We start from the raw sequence: 15,899 nt of genomic DNA, 5'->3' as shown, positions 1-15,899 counted from the left end.
TCTCTCTCTCTCTCTCTCTCTCTCTCTCTCTCTCTCTCCTTCCTTGTTGTGTGGTGTAATGTGATGCATCTGGCATATTGATAATGTTCTTACTTTTTGTTTCAATTAATTTTTTTTTCCTAAAAAAAATGACTTTCTTGCTTGTCGTTGCAGAATATGACGGTGCTCAATGGGTTACAAGATTCTTTGCCAACACATTCACCTGAAGGTAATACTTTCCGTTTCTGCTGGTTCAGTGTGTTCACTCTGATGTTTTCAATACTGGCAAGAGGATAATTTAATTCCTGCAGCTCTGAAAATTCATATTAGTGAACATTGCCAACTTCCATTGAAGGAAGTGTTTTTAATTATTTTGAGTGAAACTTGAGTACAACCCCTCTGTGCACATAAATATTTGGACAGAATTGATCCAGGCCAGCTCGTTCAGCTTTGTCACACAGTTGTGAACTTTAACACTTTATTGGTAATGGAGAGTGGCAGAAAAACTTTTGAGTTATGAATCAGGAATAGAACCAATGGGGGATGGAAATATCTGATATTTTATTTAATAGAACGGTAGTGGATTTGTTGATCTTGTAGTGGGATAGAAGACCATTTCTCACGAATGGCTTTCATCGTAATTGAGCTATTTTGAGCTGTGAAAAAAAGGGAGGGAGGGGGGGGGGGGGGGGGGGGAAGAGATCTAAAAGATCTATTTCCCATGCGACACTGAAGCATTTTCTTTGATTTGCGCTTATGTTTGTAATTGTAATCAACTTTCTGAGTTCACTAAACTAAATATAAAATGAGACTGTAATACTTTATATAGTTCATGTCCTCTTGATGGGTATTTAATGTTCCTGGGAATTCGTTGCTACCGCTAAATCCCTTTTATCTTCTAGTGTCTCCTTTAGTATTTGTTGCTGTATTTGCTGCTATTTTGGAGATGATCAGTCTATAACCATAGCTGTTGGTATTTCTCTCTTTTTTGGCTGAATTTGCTGTTGTCTTGGGTTAATTCTAGTCTACTGTGTTTCATTCATAGATGACTTTTGCAGCAATGAAATGGTTCTTGGTGTGTCTTTTGACATGAAAACAATATATGATTGACAGGTTATTCAGTTAAGTCCTCAAATTGCAGCCTTTCACAAAGAGGTCAAGAAGTGGTGGCTACTATTCCTTCGCAGACTGACTTGGTGATTGCAAATGTAGATCCGTTGTTTTCAGTGGAAAAATCAGTTCCTGAAAGCAAGTAAGCTTCTATTTTTTGTTTTGTATATGTAATTCGGGAACTGTAAAATGCTGTTTGATTTTGTCTCGAGCTCTGGGAAGCTCATTTGCATGTATTGTGATTTGATAAGATACATTGTTTTTCTTTTTCTTCAAATTTTTATGCTCAATGTTGCGACCATATACCTCAGGAAACCAGAGGGAGGTTCTAATGCCCAACTGCCCATCCAGAAGACATTATCACAGATGCAAAATGGGGTGCCTCCAAAGAACACAATTTATGGTACAGATTAAAATTATATACTTGTTTCCATTATTCTTCCATGGGTGGTATTGACATGTAGTTTTTCTTGTAGGTTCAAGTGAAGGAGAAGTTTCTCGTGTGGAAGCATCTTCCCATGCAAGTGTTTGCTGTAATCACCAAAATATACATCCAAAATGTCATGATACCAACTGTAAATCTGATGAGATGGGTTTAGAACAGTTGGCTAAGGCTCATGAATTGGGAGTTCTAGAAATGTCTCCAGAAGATGAAGTGGAAGGAGAGCTCATCTATTATCAGCATAGGTTGCAAAACAATATAAGTGCGAGAAAGCATTATACAGGTATGTGGTTAACTTTCTTCTGTGGAGTTTAACAGGCATGACTCATTTACTCTGTATTCTGATTTTTTATATGGACATACTGTTAACCTGTACTGTTTATACATTTGCTGCAGATGTTTTGATGTGTAATGTCGCTAAGAGTCTGCCAAAAGAGATTGATGCAACTCGGAATCTGAAGTGGGATGCAGTGCTGGTTAACCAGTATCTTTGCGAGCTTAGAGAGGCAAAGAAGCAAGGTAGGAAGGAGAGACGGCATAAGGAAGCACAGGCCGTGTTAGCAGCTGCAACTGCTGCTGCGGCTGCCTCTTCTAGGATTTCATCATTTAGGAAAGATGTCCTTGATGAACCTGCGCATCAGGAGGTTGATGATCTTTAATTTTTTTGTAATATTAGGGCCGTCAATGGATACAATTTACTTATGCAGTCTCTCTTTTCTCTGCAGAATTTGGTGAAGCTGAGCAGCTTTAGTGGGAGGTCCAGCTTTTCCTCACAGATGATACCACGGGCAAAAGAGACATTTCCAAGGGTGGCTGTCCCTAGAGTTTCTGTGGAAAAACACTCTGGTGCAGTTCATTCAGGCTCAGATATCTCTAAAGAACATCCTAGATTGTGTGATATCTGCAGACGTTCTGAGACGATGTTAAACCCGATTTTAGTCTGTTCCAGTTGCAAGGTCTCCTTCCTTTCTTTTGATCTTATTTTATTTATTTTTTATTTTTTATAAACCTGTTATCTGCTTGAGTTGAAAACCTATAACCAGGTCTTTTGTTACAGGTTGCTGTTCACTTGGATTGCTATCGTAGTACAAGAGAATCTACAGGCCCATGGTACTGTGAGTTATGTGAAGGCAAATCTACTGCCAATTTTTGGGAGAAAGAGCATTTAACTACAGAATGTGGTTTATGTGGTGGGAAAACTGGTGCTTTTAGGAAATCCTCTGATGGTCAATGGGTCCATGCTTTTTGTGCTGAGGTAAAACCTTCTCATGTTACCTACAGATGAATAATGTAGAATTGTTTTTTTATTTTTATTTATTTATTTTAGACTTCTGGATATTATGCGGAATATTGATGCTATTCACTGTTTCATATGGTAGTGGGTCTTTGAGTCAACGTTCAAAAGGGGACAAGTATCACCGATTGAGGGAATGGTATGCTTGCATTCTATCCATGGCAATCACAAACCTGAGTTTCCTTGGTCTCACTGTAGATATTTTGGTTTAAGATAAGGATTGATGTTTCTGCTGTTATAACACTCAACTGTAATGGGATTTCAGGACACCGTTACAAAGGGCGTTGATTTCTGTTACATCTGCCGACGGAAATTTGGTGTCTGCATAAAGGTGAGAGTTGGGACATTTCCGAATATTTTTCATCTTATGTTTTGACAAGTTTTCTCTATTGGCTTTTTTCCCCTTATGAAGAGGATCCCTGATTCATATACATGTATATCTTTTATTATTTTTCCTGCAGTGCAGCTATGGCCATTGTCAGTCAACATTTCATCCCTCCTGTGGCAGAAGTTCAGATTTTTATATGAATGTAAAAGCTCTTGGTGGCAAGCAGCAACACAAGGCATACTGCGAGAGGCATAGCCTTGAGCAGAGGGCGAAGGTTAATAGATTTATATTTATGTAAAACACGCCCTTTTGGTCATTACTAAGTTATGATTATTAACTTCTGGGTTTTTGCACTAATGCAGGCTGATACACAAAAACATGGAATGGAGGAATTAAAGAACCTTTATACAATAAGGGTGGGGCTTATGATCTACCATGTTATGTTTCCACTTATTAATAATCGTTATTGCCGCCTAAGACTCTAAGATCTTGTATTTCCATCAGTATGCACTTGCTTAAAGTACAGAAAACTGCTTGAATTAGTTTCCCTCGATGAAATAGCTCTTCTTTCTATGTTGGTCCTTTTTCTCTCTTTGGTTCACATAGGTTCATTGACTTGTGTAGTCCTAAATTTGATTCAAGATGTGAATAGTTAGATTTGCTAGTAATATATATTGCCCATGTGATATACATGTGTTGGAATGATTTGAATAGAATTATAAGTTTATCTAAAATGGTAAAAGAAGAATGAAATCTGTTATATGATTCCTATGTGATGTGCATTAGAACTCAAGTAAACCACATCCTACTAGCTAGGCAGTGAAGATGCCATCTGATATAACTGTCTTTGTCTTTCATCTTCTCTTGGTCGATCAAGTAGGTTTTACTGATTGCCTCGGCAAAAACGTTGTTTTTTTTTTTTTTCCTTTTTTCTTTTTGAGCTCTTTGGTCATATTGCTTTCTTAGTAACATTGAATTGCCTGTTTGACTTCTAACATGTTTGATCTTTGTACAGGCTGAACTGGAGAGGTTACGCCTTATTTGCGAAAGGATTATCAAACGGGAGAAAGTAAAGGTGGGTGCTACTGGAGTACTGGGTCTGTGACTCTGTGTTATATGTGTGGCCTTGATGTGTCTATGATGTGCATGTGTTATTGGTTCCTTGTGTTATCAATGTACCGGTTCTCTTCTGTTATCCTATGGCACAGCTTCCATGTTAGTTAGGAGTTGGGTGTGGTAATTAGTTGTTGCCGCTGCCTGTGATTGTCTATATGGGTGTATTTAGCATGTACCTTCAAAGAAGTTTTACTTCCTTGCTTGAAGTAGTTTAAGCTGAACAAGTTTATTGTGAATGCAGAGGGAATTACTTATTTGTTCACATGACCTTCTTGCCGTGAAAAGAGATCATGTCGCCAGTTCTGTGCTTGCTAACAGTCCTTTCTTGCTAGCGGATGCTAGTTCTGAATCAGCAACAACTTCTCTTAAAGCGCACACAGAGGATTACAGATCATGCAGTGATACATTCCAAAGATCAGATGATGTGACTGTAGATAGTACAATTTCAGTTAAGAACAGGACTAGAGTTCCTATAACTATTGATAACGACCAAAGGACAGATGATGACAGCTCCACATCCCAAAACCAGTTTACGCAGAATCTTTCGGAGAGGATGCAGTTTTCTGAGAAACAGATTCCTTTCAGATCATCTGTGGCATCTTGTAATCTTTTGGAAGATGGTGGATACAGGTCAAAATCTAAGAAGGTAATTTACTTTTCGACGTCTATTCTTTGAGAACTTTTTTCTTTCCTCCCTTTAAGAGAGTTGAAGTTCTTCACACATTATTGTAATCTTAATTCCAAATCGTCCAATCTTCTCAGCACGGTGAGATGTTTTCGAAGGAATTGGTGATGACATCAGATCAGGCATCGTTGAAAAATATGCAATTACCCAAAGGATATGCATATGTTCCTGCTGACCGCGTTCCAAATGAGAACCAGGTCAATCAGGATGCTTGTTCTGGGGAACAACCAGAGGGAGATGGGTAGTGTGGGGATCTAGTGTCGTGCGTTTGGATTGCCCTTTTGTGGACTGCGAAGGTGCCACAAGACATTTCTCCACCCTGGATGTTATTGCTCGCGATGGAGATGACTGTGCTGATCCACTTGGAAGGGAAATTGTTGAATGAAACATCTGGCTTAGCTGCCACTCTATTATTATTATCCCGAAGGCAGTGGCATGAAGTTTTGTCGTCATTGTTGTATAGAGCCATTTGTACAGTGGGTGAGTGTTTGTTCTTACATGTATTAGAAGGCATCGATTTATGTCTTTGTAGGAGTAAAGAGAAGCTCTGCTTGTAAACCGTGTACAAGATACCAAAAAGCATAATGATCACCTGCTGTGCCTGCTCTGTAAAGTTAGTGTATATATCCTCACAATATGAATCCAGAAATGAATTGTGCCTTGAATCAGAATACCAGAGTATTAATGCCTGAAATGCAATGTGTCGATTTTGTTTTCCCCTCTCTGTATCTTCTCAGTGAAGTTGGTAGTTTCTCGTTTGTGCAATCCTGTATGGTCTCTGATAAAAAAAGGATGCAATAAGCAGATTTTTACAGGCATCGTAAAAAATTAAAACAAAAATTTAATTACTGCGGTTAAGGCGGACTATCTCTGGCGGCGTGGTTCCTACGGTTTGTGGGACCCGCCATTGACATTTGAATACAAGAAAAAGAAAAAAATTAAATAAATTAAGTCATGCGGGCTGGACGGACACGACACGTGTCTAGACGGTCACTGGTGAGCGTGTCATAGCGGGGGCCCAGCTTTTAAAAAAGCAAAACATAAAAAAATTAATTAAAAAATTATTTCATGCGGCCTAGACAAGACGACACGTGTCTAGGCGGTCGAGGTGTCGCGGGCTATAGCGGGGTGGGCCCACCATTTAAAAAAAGAAGAAGAAAAAAAGAGTCTGAAAACTAAAACAGAAGAGAAGGCGCCGAGTTTTCTGCACTGTGAGCTCCGACCTTGCTATTGAGGTTGAGAACGAAACGACGTCGCAGCCGATTTCAGCACCTTGCTCGATCTCCGGTAACTCTCTCTCTCTAAATCCTTCAATTAATTTTCAATTCGGCTTTGGTATAACTACATGGAATCCTAATTGCTCTCAATTTGTTCCATTTGATTCGATAATTTTCTGCTTCTATGAATCTGAAAACCAAGTTCACTTCTTTATCCTATTAATCTTGTATCAGTATGGATTACAGTCTGGGTCTGTTTTTTTCTATATATTTAGTTTATAAATGTTCATACTTAGCTATAAAGGTTCATGGATGTTCATATTTAGATATAAAGCTTTGTTTTTAGGATAGAGGAGAAGTGTTTACAGAAGATTCTAACTCCTGCTACTGTATATAATGCAGGTGGATTTTTCGCTAGTGTTAGTTAAGCATAGGTTGGTATTTTATGTCATGAACCACACCCCGGCTCAGTTTTCTCACACACCATTCACTTTCCCTGCCTCAATTCCTAACCCTAATCCCAACCCAATTTGTTCCACTCTCGGCCGCAGAATGCACAACCCAACGTCAACACTCCTCCTGCTTTGCCTCCTGACCTTTTTACGACAATGTCATCTCTAAGCAGCCTCATTCGTGACTCTTCTCTGATCCTTGACTTGCTTTCTACTCTCCTCTGTCCCGAGCCAAGATGATTCTGATGACAGTGATTGTCATATTTTCAGTCCTGTTAATCCTCATCACCGTTTGCACCCTCACTCCCTTTTCTCCCACTTTCTCCGCTGCCCCCGGCCTCTCCACCACCTTATCCCACCGCTCCATTACCCCAAAACCCTCAAATCCACCGACCAATCCCAATCTGGTGAATGTTTTATTCCATCTGGTGATCTATGCTTGTCCTTGGAGCATTACTATGCGGAATCCCCACCTGAATGATCTCTACTGAATGGGTGCAATTATTTCTACCCTGATTGCCCTGGTGTTGTTAACTCTTCTGCGCTGGATGGTTTCGATAGACATTCACACTTCCCTCAGTTTTGTCAGCTGAGTGTGCGAATTTCTCCGTTGAAGAAGTTAGGGAGATGATGGATTGTGACAAAGTATGTAGTAGATTTCTGCCATCAGAGTCTTGGGCCATAAAAAATGAAGTTCAAGGATGGAATGAGTATCCTTCTATGTATTCAAGCTGTGTACTACGTGCCATTTTGGGGTTATGTGTTCTTAGAGAGTGGGATTTGGGGAGTTGTAGCAAGTTCACCCAAGTATGGGATTGTGATTGATGTGGCCATGGGAGATCATATAGTTATGCTGATTACCCTGTGCTTGAGGGCAATTATAAGGGAAGCTTAAGGTAAGGTAAATTATAGAGATTCGGAGAGTGGGCATTTTGAGTGTCCAACTTTGGTTGAGGTATTAGTGTGGTTGGCATCTAGCGTTCCAAATTCTATGGTGAAGTGAATGGAAAATTATTCGCCATAAACATTCTTAAGCATTGCATACTAGATACAGAGTTTCATGGTTTAGAAGAGGGTTCATCGAATTGGGATGTTGAGGGCAGTTGTGTTAGGGATGAAGATATTACTAAACCACTAAGCAGTGAGATGAAGGGAATCATTATCAGTAAGGCGGTATTTGTGTCTCAGGTTGCAGCAGCCATTGCAGTGTTGCATGAACGGTTCATGCTTGAAGAAAAATTTAATGGAGAACAAGTTTCACAAACCCTTACTAGACATCAACGGTATGACATTATGATCAGTTTCTTTTATTTTCAACTTGCTTGCAGGTTTTATTTGTTTTACTTTTAACAAGTTAAAACTCTAGTTGTATTGATAACTATGGAAAGAGATGATAAAAGAAGTAAACTATAATGCTCATTTAATTAGATTTCTAATGTAATAAATGCCAAGTTTCCTTCTTTGTAGAGTACTTGAGCATGATTATGTCTCACAAAGAGCTGATGGGGAGCGGAAAAACCGAAGTCAGTATAGACCTATTATCGACCATGATGGGCTGCCTTGGCAAAAATCAAATAACCAGGTACCATTTAATAGTATTATTTTGGGATAAAATAGAAGAAACATAATACCCGTTATTTTGGGATAAAATAGAAGAAACATAATACCAGTCTGGTAATGTTTAGTGGATTTAACGTATGGCTAAGTGGCTAAAGGAATCAGCCTAGTGATTGCTTGATATATGGTTCTTCATGCATTCCTATATAATGTTTTACTAGATTGTTATCTTCAGGCATTACTGCTTAAAAGAATCTTTTGTGAATCTTGGAAAATTGCTCCTCACTTTTAAAATCTCTTACATTCTTTGTTCTTTGTTGGTTTACTTAAGGAAACTAACAAGACTAAGACAAAAGAAGAGTTATTAGCAGAAGAAAGGGACTACAAACGACGAAGGATGTCATATCGTGGCAAAAAGGTGAAGCGTACAACTTTGCAGGTAAGGATCAAGTTTATCTTATTATGACATTCAATTTTGATTCTTCTTCTTGCTTACATATATTATGACATATGCCCCATTTGATTAACTGAGATATTATTGCCCCATTTTGACTGTATGCTAATCAAAATGGAAAGTAATTCAACAATCAAAAGTGGCATAGAGTTTTGTATCAAAAAAATAAAAAGTGGAATAGAGTTTTAAGTAAGAGCAAAGGAAAAGAAAATTGAATCCTTTTACATTCGAGATTGGTGCGTAATTGGCCAGTATGCTTAAGGGCAGTCAAGCTGCTAAAATATTATTGGCTTACAGTTTTCTTATTTTGTAACACAAAATGGTTCTTGAGCATATTGTTTGTTTGAAATATAGCCTTTAGAGCTAAAAACATTGTTGTTATGATTTCACACCATGCATTTTTTGTGGCAGTGAAGGTTGGGGACTAAGACGAATCGAAGAAAAGTCCTGAAATATTGACATCAGTTCTTTTCACACCATTTCATTATACTGAATTTACATTTACTTTTTATCCTGTCTGAAGGTTACCAGGGATATTATAGAGGAATACATGGAGGAAATTAAGCAAGCTGGAGGGATTGGATGCTTCGAACTAGCAATTGAAGGGCAAGGTCCATTCAAACTACCTACTGCTACTGACTTCACCACCGATGATGATAATCCAACAAAAAGAAATACCGAGTCAGAGGGAGGTAGCCCAAGTCGTTCTAGGAAACAATCACATTCACGTTATACTATCCATTCCACAACTTCCAGGCATGCTTCTGCCAAAGATCAAGAGGAACCAAGACATAGTCTCCTCCACTGCAAGTATCTAGAAGATTCTAGAAGTCTCAGTGATAGTCGTGATACCGAAAATTACTCCAGAAGCTCAGAAAGGTCTCGAAGTCATGGATGGTCTCATGGGCAGAGTGAACAAGATCATCGACAGCGGACTGATACCAGGCATCATAAAAGAAATCGCTCATCCAAGTATCATGATAGTAGATCCAAGTATCATGATAGCAGATCATCTTCTCTGTCCAACTCGCACCAGAAGTCAAATGTTAAAAGATTTGAGAAAACATATGAGAGTCATAGTTGAAAGTCTCTTGAAAGAGATACTTTTGACGATAGATATGATCCCTTGGAATCTCATGACTGATGTGAAGAGGATCAATCTTCTAGCAGAAGTATGCAAGAGAAGGAAGATATTCTGTAAATGAGCAAACTCCAGAGTACAATTAGGAATCAGAGTGCAATCTAGGGTAAGTTATCCTTTCTTTTCTTCTATATATTTGTAGTATGCTCTTGTCTGATTTAGAAAGTGACCTTTTTCCTTTGTGACATGGTTTATTGACACAAATTTGCAGTACGAAGTCATCAGGTTTCAGCATATTAACTTCATCTGTATCCTCCATTGTATCCTTGACTGTTTTTTTCTGTCAGCTGCTAATCATTTAAAGTTAAATTCATTAATCTTAGTTTCATATTACTTGTGAGTAGGCAATAATAAAATTTACTAGTTCTGGCATGATAGTTTCCATGAATATCACGGTTTTCTTAACCCTCTTAATTTGCTGAAGTCTTCTTATTTGTGTGTACATCATCTTTTACCTTTAGAGTTGGAAAACCCAAATCAGATCTAGCTATTTTAGTGCTGATGTGATTCAGAATCATGATAGTAAAAATGATACTTTGGGGGTGACTGTCTAGCAGAAGCTTCTCCAACATGGAAGGAGTATAACATCTGAATGTCTGATTCAAGGATCGTAGCATAAGCCCCCTAACAACAACCCCATTATGTTAGCTAACTTCGCTTACTCCTTTGGTGCAAGCAAAGGACATTCAAGATTCCAGCAACTTCGAGAGCGACATCTTTTTACTCTGTTTGTTTAGTGAAATAGACTAATATACAGACACTTGTTCTTCTCTTTGCAATCAAAGATTAATATGAAATAATATAAATCCTTACCAAAGGCTAGCAAGTTCTCTGCAAATAAGGGTTGACAGGTTTGTGGTGGATGCAAAGCAGAGCACCATTATTTTTCTCCATCAGGGAAGCTGTAATTTTGCCTTCTTAATTATAGATGAAATTTACTTGCTTTTCTCATAGCGTATCTGTTTTGGTTGAAGTTACTGAAACCTTTTCCCGTTGCATGTAGCTACAAGAACACAGCCTATGCTAGATTGGTAAAAAAAATGTAATATGAGGGGCAATCTCATACTCAAAGCTTCTCGGCCTGCATGAAGTTCAAGATGAGAAAGCTGGATGTAGCAGACTACTGGTCTTTCAGCTATTGTTGTATGTAAATACTTTGCTCAAAGAATGCAGTTTAGTGCGGATAACTAGTCTTTATAATTGTCTGAACATGGCGCCTGGCTTCTTTCCCCACTGGAATATCAAATATGCAAATGGAGGACATTGTATTTCAAGCATTCTTGGTTTTTAATCGGATGTTTTTGACATTACTGGCTGATATTGAGTTGAGTTTCATGTACTTTTCTATATACGCATTCGATGTTTTAGGTTGTATGAGCTTTCTTTTTCCATCTCTTTCGTTTTAGATGGACAAAGTAACAGCATGAACTAAACCCTCGAAGGCAATGCTAGAGAGGGAGGTAAGGTGGTGCTCGGGTCTCTCCCTAGTCATTACTCCATGGCAAGACAACGCAGTTAGTTTCGGCTACCAGTCTGAGTCACCACTCACTAGTCTTAACATTGTACAGAAGGCAACCAAGCAAATGTTTCATTGTGACTGCACTCTTATATAATTCATTTTGGCACATACGGCGGCGGTAAAATGCCAACCATATTTACTAAGGTAAACTTCAATATACAGCTATAACTCCGGTGAACTTGATTAGCAGTAGAAGATAGCCAAATAAAATTGTTCTCTTTGTAATGAACTCTGCATATATCACGACCTTGTTTGTTCACTTGCTGAGGTTTTGCCATTATAATGTCTTTTTTTTTGGAGTAAATACTTGTGACATCTTGTAGTTTACACCTAAAATCAGTTTTGTCCCTCACTTTTTTTTTAAACTGGTATACCCCTATATTTTGAATTCTCGACTGATTTGCCCTTATCGTCAATTGAACCCGTTATGTAACTAGCGTGGCTAACATGTTGACACATGTATGAGACCAAGGTATTGAGATGACAATTTTACCCACAGAGCAATTCCAAACCCATTTTGAATCATCGACTTCTAAATCAGTCCACCAAAACAAAACCCCAGATCGAAACTTAGCCACTAAACCCAGTTTCCTAACCTCAGTTCTGCAAGTAGAAGAGATCAGATCCAATTCTCCAATGGCCCATCCTCCTCCGGCTTCAGCTTCTCCATCATCTCCGGCCCCTCACTCTCTCTCCCACTTCTTCTCCTTCATCTCCCCACTTCCCCACTGCCCAAACAAAATGGAGGAGAAGAAGACCCCTCATCTCTTCTTTTTCACTCTCCTCCTCTCCCTCTCCTCCGCCACCCTTGACCACCACACCCTCCTCCTCTCCCCCCTCCCCTCCACCCCCTCTCTCTCCCAACCAGAATCCTTTTCAGAAACATCTGAACCCGACTCCGACCCATCTTCCCTCTCCCTCCCTCTCCACCACCTCGACGCCCTCTCCTCCAACCAAACCCCCTCCCAACTCTTCCACCTCCGCCTCCGCCGCGACTCCCTCCGCTTCAACTCTCTCACCTCTCTCGCCTACAACCGCACCCGACCCGGCCCACCCTCCTCCGGGTTCAGCTCCTCCATCGTCTCCGGCCTCTCCCAAGGCAGCGGAGAGTACTTCACCCGCATCGGCATCGGCTCTCCCCCAAAATACCTTTACATGGTCCTCGACACCGGCTCCGATGTCGTCTGGTTCCAATGCGCCTCTTGTAAACACTGCTACTCCCAAACAGACCCGGTTTTCGACCCGAGAAAATCCTCCTCCTTCTCCTCCCTCCCTTGCCCCTCCCCTCTCTGCTGCCACCTCGACTCCCCCGGCTGCAGCTCAAAGTCCAAAACCTACCTCTACTAAGTCTCCTACAGCGACGGTTCCTCACCTTCGGCGACTTCTCCACCGAAACCCTCACCTTCCGCCGCTCCAAAGTCCCCAAAGTCGCCCTCGGCTACGGCCACGACAACGAAGGCCTCTTCGTCAGCGCCACCGGTGAGGCTTGCCGAAGGACCTGCAAAGCTGGAGAGCATCGAGCTCGTCTCACAAAGCTGGTTAGTTCTTGGTTTTAAAAGTCACTAGAGTCAAGGGTATATTGGACATATTATGTCGATGTTGCAGGTTTCTAGCTGAGTTGGAATCGCAGAACCGGTCATCTCAGCAACTTAACAGTCTTCTTTAACGGTCAATTGACGACAAGGGCAAATCAGTCAAAAATTCAAAGTATAGGGGTATACCAGTTTAAAAAAAAAGTGAGGGACAAAACTGATTTTAGATATAAACTACAGGGTGTCACAAGCATTTACTCCTTTTTTTTCTTTTTTTGTGCACGTTCTGCTTTGGTCCTAAACTCCTATTTCCTACACCACCATGGTAGACTTTGTCGTAAACCAGCATGGTTTGTGATTTGTGTATATTCAAATCCTATCTAATTATTACTACACTAAAATCTGGTTTCCCACAATAAAGTGATCGATGGAACATTTTCCTAGTTAGAGGAGGAATGGTATCGAATGCTTGATTTTTGTTTAGTCGATATATTTTCTAGGTTTGATACCTTTTCCCAATCAAACTTGGTTCGGGTTATGTGTGTGTATAACATTGAAAGTCCAACGTGCTTAAGTGCTCTACAAATTAAGTAAAACCCTAGAACCATACATCAGCAAAACCATCCGGAATGAGGAAGCAAGGTCGATTGAACACTAAGCAGGGAGGCAAACTCCATCACAGAATCTACAAGCACAGCAATCGATTCTCCAAACCAGCCAAAAGGGGTCTCGGATCTGCCTCAAGACCTAATTGCCAAAAATCGGGGCCTCGCTCATCTACGGAGCTGAGAGTCACAAAGCCTACCGGAGACTGATAAGGGCGTCGTCGGTGTGCAAGTGGTGGCGCGACGCGCTTCGGCCGGTGATAGAGGACGAAAAGTACGTAAAGTGCATGGAGATCACGAAGGCCATGAGTTTGGGAAAGCAGTTCAAGCACGGCCTTGGTGGCTTTCTACGTAGTTTAGACAATGCTCTCACGATGTTCTTGGTGGCTGCGGAGCTCGGAGCACCAGAGGGTAGGGTGGATGCCAGAAAGATATATTGGGAGAGAGGCGAAGCTGACAAGGCATTAGGTTGGTATCGGAGAGCTGCGGAGCTCGGAAACCGGAATGCGCAGTGCAATTTGGGAATAGCATGTATGGAAGTTCAACCACCAATTTTAGAGGAAGCTGTGAAGTGGTTATCTTTGCCTTGTTTACAAGACAATGCCCGAGCTCAATACCAACTTGGAGTTTGTCTGCGTCACATTGGCGATGTTGAAAACGCGGGGAGGCGGTGGCTGAGAGCTGCAGAAGGTGGTTATGTACGTGCTATGTATAATGTGTCCCGTGCTACGAGCATGGGGAAGGGTTGGTTCAGTGTGATAGCCGAGCAAGAAAGTGGATGAAGTTAGCAGCTGATCGTGGCCATAGTAAAGCTCAACATTATGTACCTTATCACCAATAAGCTAGTTTGCAGTACCAAACCAAAAGAAAGTATTCGATCAAGGACTTGTTTTCGAATGGCCTCGCCAACAAGTATGACATAGGATTCAAGTAACTCTATTTCATCTTTTATATCGAGTATACGTGTTTATTGTGCACTTGATACATCTAGCTATTCATCTGGTCCATCTTCTAATTTCAGTTTGTAATAAGCATGTGTTTATGTGTGTATTTCAGACATAGTCGTCCTGATGTAGCAGAGTAGCACGGCCGTCTGTGTCTTGGATATAGTCCTGGAGAAATAACTGAGGAATTGGTATAAGCAACATTTGGATCAATGCGACTTCTTAATGGAATCAAATGATGATATAGGTGACATGCACCATGAGGTTTTGTAGTTTGATATGGTATTCTGCATGTAGTGTCATCTAGCTAGCGGTCAAACTGTCCACAATGTCACTGATCTCATGGAGTGAAGATGGCATTGCTTTGAAACCCTTATCCACATCATAGAGTAGTATATGAATTTGTCAACTGCCTCATCAATTTTATGAGAGCCGGAGAAGGTGGTTATGAACGAGCTCAATACCAATTTGGAGTTTGTCTGCATGCCATTGGCGACATTGAAAACGCGGCGAGGCGGTGGCTGAGAGCTGGACAAGGTGGTGGCTGAATTTGGCAGCTGATGGTGGCTCTAGCAAAGCTCAACTTTATATAAATTTAAAGAGAAACAGAAAAAGACTTGTGCTATTGCAATATGGCCCTGCCAACACGGGTGGCGAACCATCAACCATCCAACGATTAAAATATAAAACTCAACTCTTGTCTCTTTTAATTTGGCCCAAATTTCTCTTTGAGCTTGGGCCTATATAGCCCTAGACTTGTATCCGTCCTTGTGTCTGATGTAGCACGTGTGACGAATCATCTAACGATTAAAATATAGAACTCAACTCTTGTCTCTCGATAGTATGTTAGGTTGAGAACGACCATGAGAGTATATAAGAAATAGTCAAGTTGGCAGAGCAACACCAACATCAGTACTCCGACACTCATACCTTTGAAAGAAACTAAGGCACGTTTATTAACTTGGAATGAAACTTATCATGAATTGGTATTAATAAGAATCGGTATCAACAAGAATCACTATCAGAATATTTCATTTCATTATACTGTTTACTTACCGTAAGAAATCAAAACATGAATGAAACTAAATTATGATTGATGTTGTTTACTTACTATATAGAATCAGAATTAAAACTAGTTTGATTACTAAAATACCCATACAAGAATGGAAGGGAGATGTTTGCAATTTTATTGTTCTTGTTTTCAACGATGTAAAAATTCTTGGATGATATATTCATCAGACCACCTAAACCATATATATTGGTTGACTCAAGTGCATGTGTTCAAAGTTTTGTAGCACATATATGAACACTCATGAATGAAATAAAACCGAACGAAACAGAGAGGAGACGATAAACAAAAACAACAAAAACAAAGAAGCTTATCGATCACCATGGAAGAGAGAAACTGACCCTGGAGTGCGCTGTCTTCTTTTCTATTTTGTCGTCGTTGTTTTCTGATCTAACAATATTTTGTCGTCTTCTCTTCCATATATATATATATATATATATATATATATATATATA

The 15,899-nt window shown here is 40.1% G+C and overlaps 3 protein-coding genes across 3 annotated transcripts in view; all 3 read left to right on the top strand.

The window, feature by feature from the left end:
* LOC101300065 overlaps positions 1-5,607 on the top strand; it is a 9,552-nt gene extending 3,945 nt beyond the window's left edge. The window contains exons 6-19 of the mRNA XM_004301744.1: positions 154-208; positions 1,093-1,231; positions 1,401-1,492; positions 1,566-1,814; positions 1,928-2,175; positions 2,257-2,487; positions 2,589-2,786; positions 2,911-2,964; positions 3,091-3,156; positions 3,287-3,427; positions 3,516-3,590; positions 4,169-4,228; positions 4,511-4,915; positions 5,032-5,607. Of these exons, the coding sequence (XP_004301792.1) occupies positions 154-208; positions 1,093-1,231; positions 1,401-1,492; positions 1,566-1,814; positions 1,928-2,175; positions 2,257-2,487; positions 2,589-2,786; positions 2,911-2,964; positions 3,091-3,156; positions 3,287-3,427; positions 3,516-3,590; positions 4,169-4,228; positions 4,511-4,915; positions 5,032-5,199 (2,181 nt within the window). The 3' untranslated portion in view covers positions 5,200-5,607. The remainder of the gene's footprint in view (positions 1-153; positions 209-1,092; positions 1,232-1,400; positions 1,493-1,565; positions 1,815-1,927; positions 2,176-2,256; positions 2,488-2,588; positions 2,787-2,910; positions 2,965-3,090; positions 3,157-3,286; positions 3,428-3,515; positions 3,591-4,168; positions 4,229-4,510; positions 4,916-5,031) is intronic.
* A 1,035-nt stretch (positions 5,608-6,642) lies between these two features.
* On the top strand, positions 6,643-9,718 carry LOC101299775. The gene is made up of 4 exons (XM_004301743.1): positions 6,643-7,906; positions 8,091-8,205; positions 8,512-8,619; positions 9,158-9,718. The coding sequence occupies exons 1-4, from the start codon at positions 7,770-7,772 to the stop codon at positions 9,716-9,718; spliced, it is 921 nt and encodes a 306-aa protein (XP_004301791.1). The 5' UTR covers positions 6,643-7,769.
* Positions 9,719-13,718: 4,000 nt separating this feature from the next.
* Positions 13,719-14,213, top strand: LOC101299487 (F-box protein At1g70590-like). Its single transcript, XM_004301742.1, has one exon. The coding sequence runs from the start codon at positions 13,719-13,721 to the stop codon at positions 14,211-14,213; it is 495 nt and encodes a 164-aa protein (XP_004301790.1).
* Positions 14,214-15,899: the final 1,686 nt, after the last annotated feature.

This window comes from Fragaria vesca, linkage group LG5 (genome assembly GCF_000184155.1).
Source record: "Fragaria vesca subsp. vesca linkage group LG5, FraVesHawaii_1.0, whole genome shotgun sequence".
NCBI classification, from domain to species: domain Eukaryota; kingdom Viridiplantae; phylum Streptophyta; class Magnoliopsida; order Rosales; family Rosaceae; genus Fragaria; species Fragaria vesca.
The sequence above is the reverse complement of the archived record's forward strand: the minus strand, read 5'-3'. Positions and strand labels throughout refer to the sequence as shown.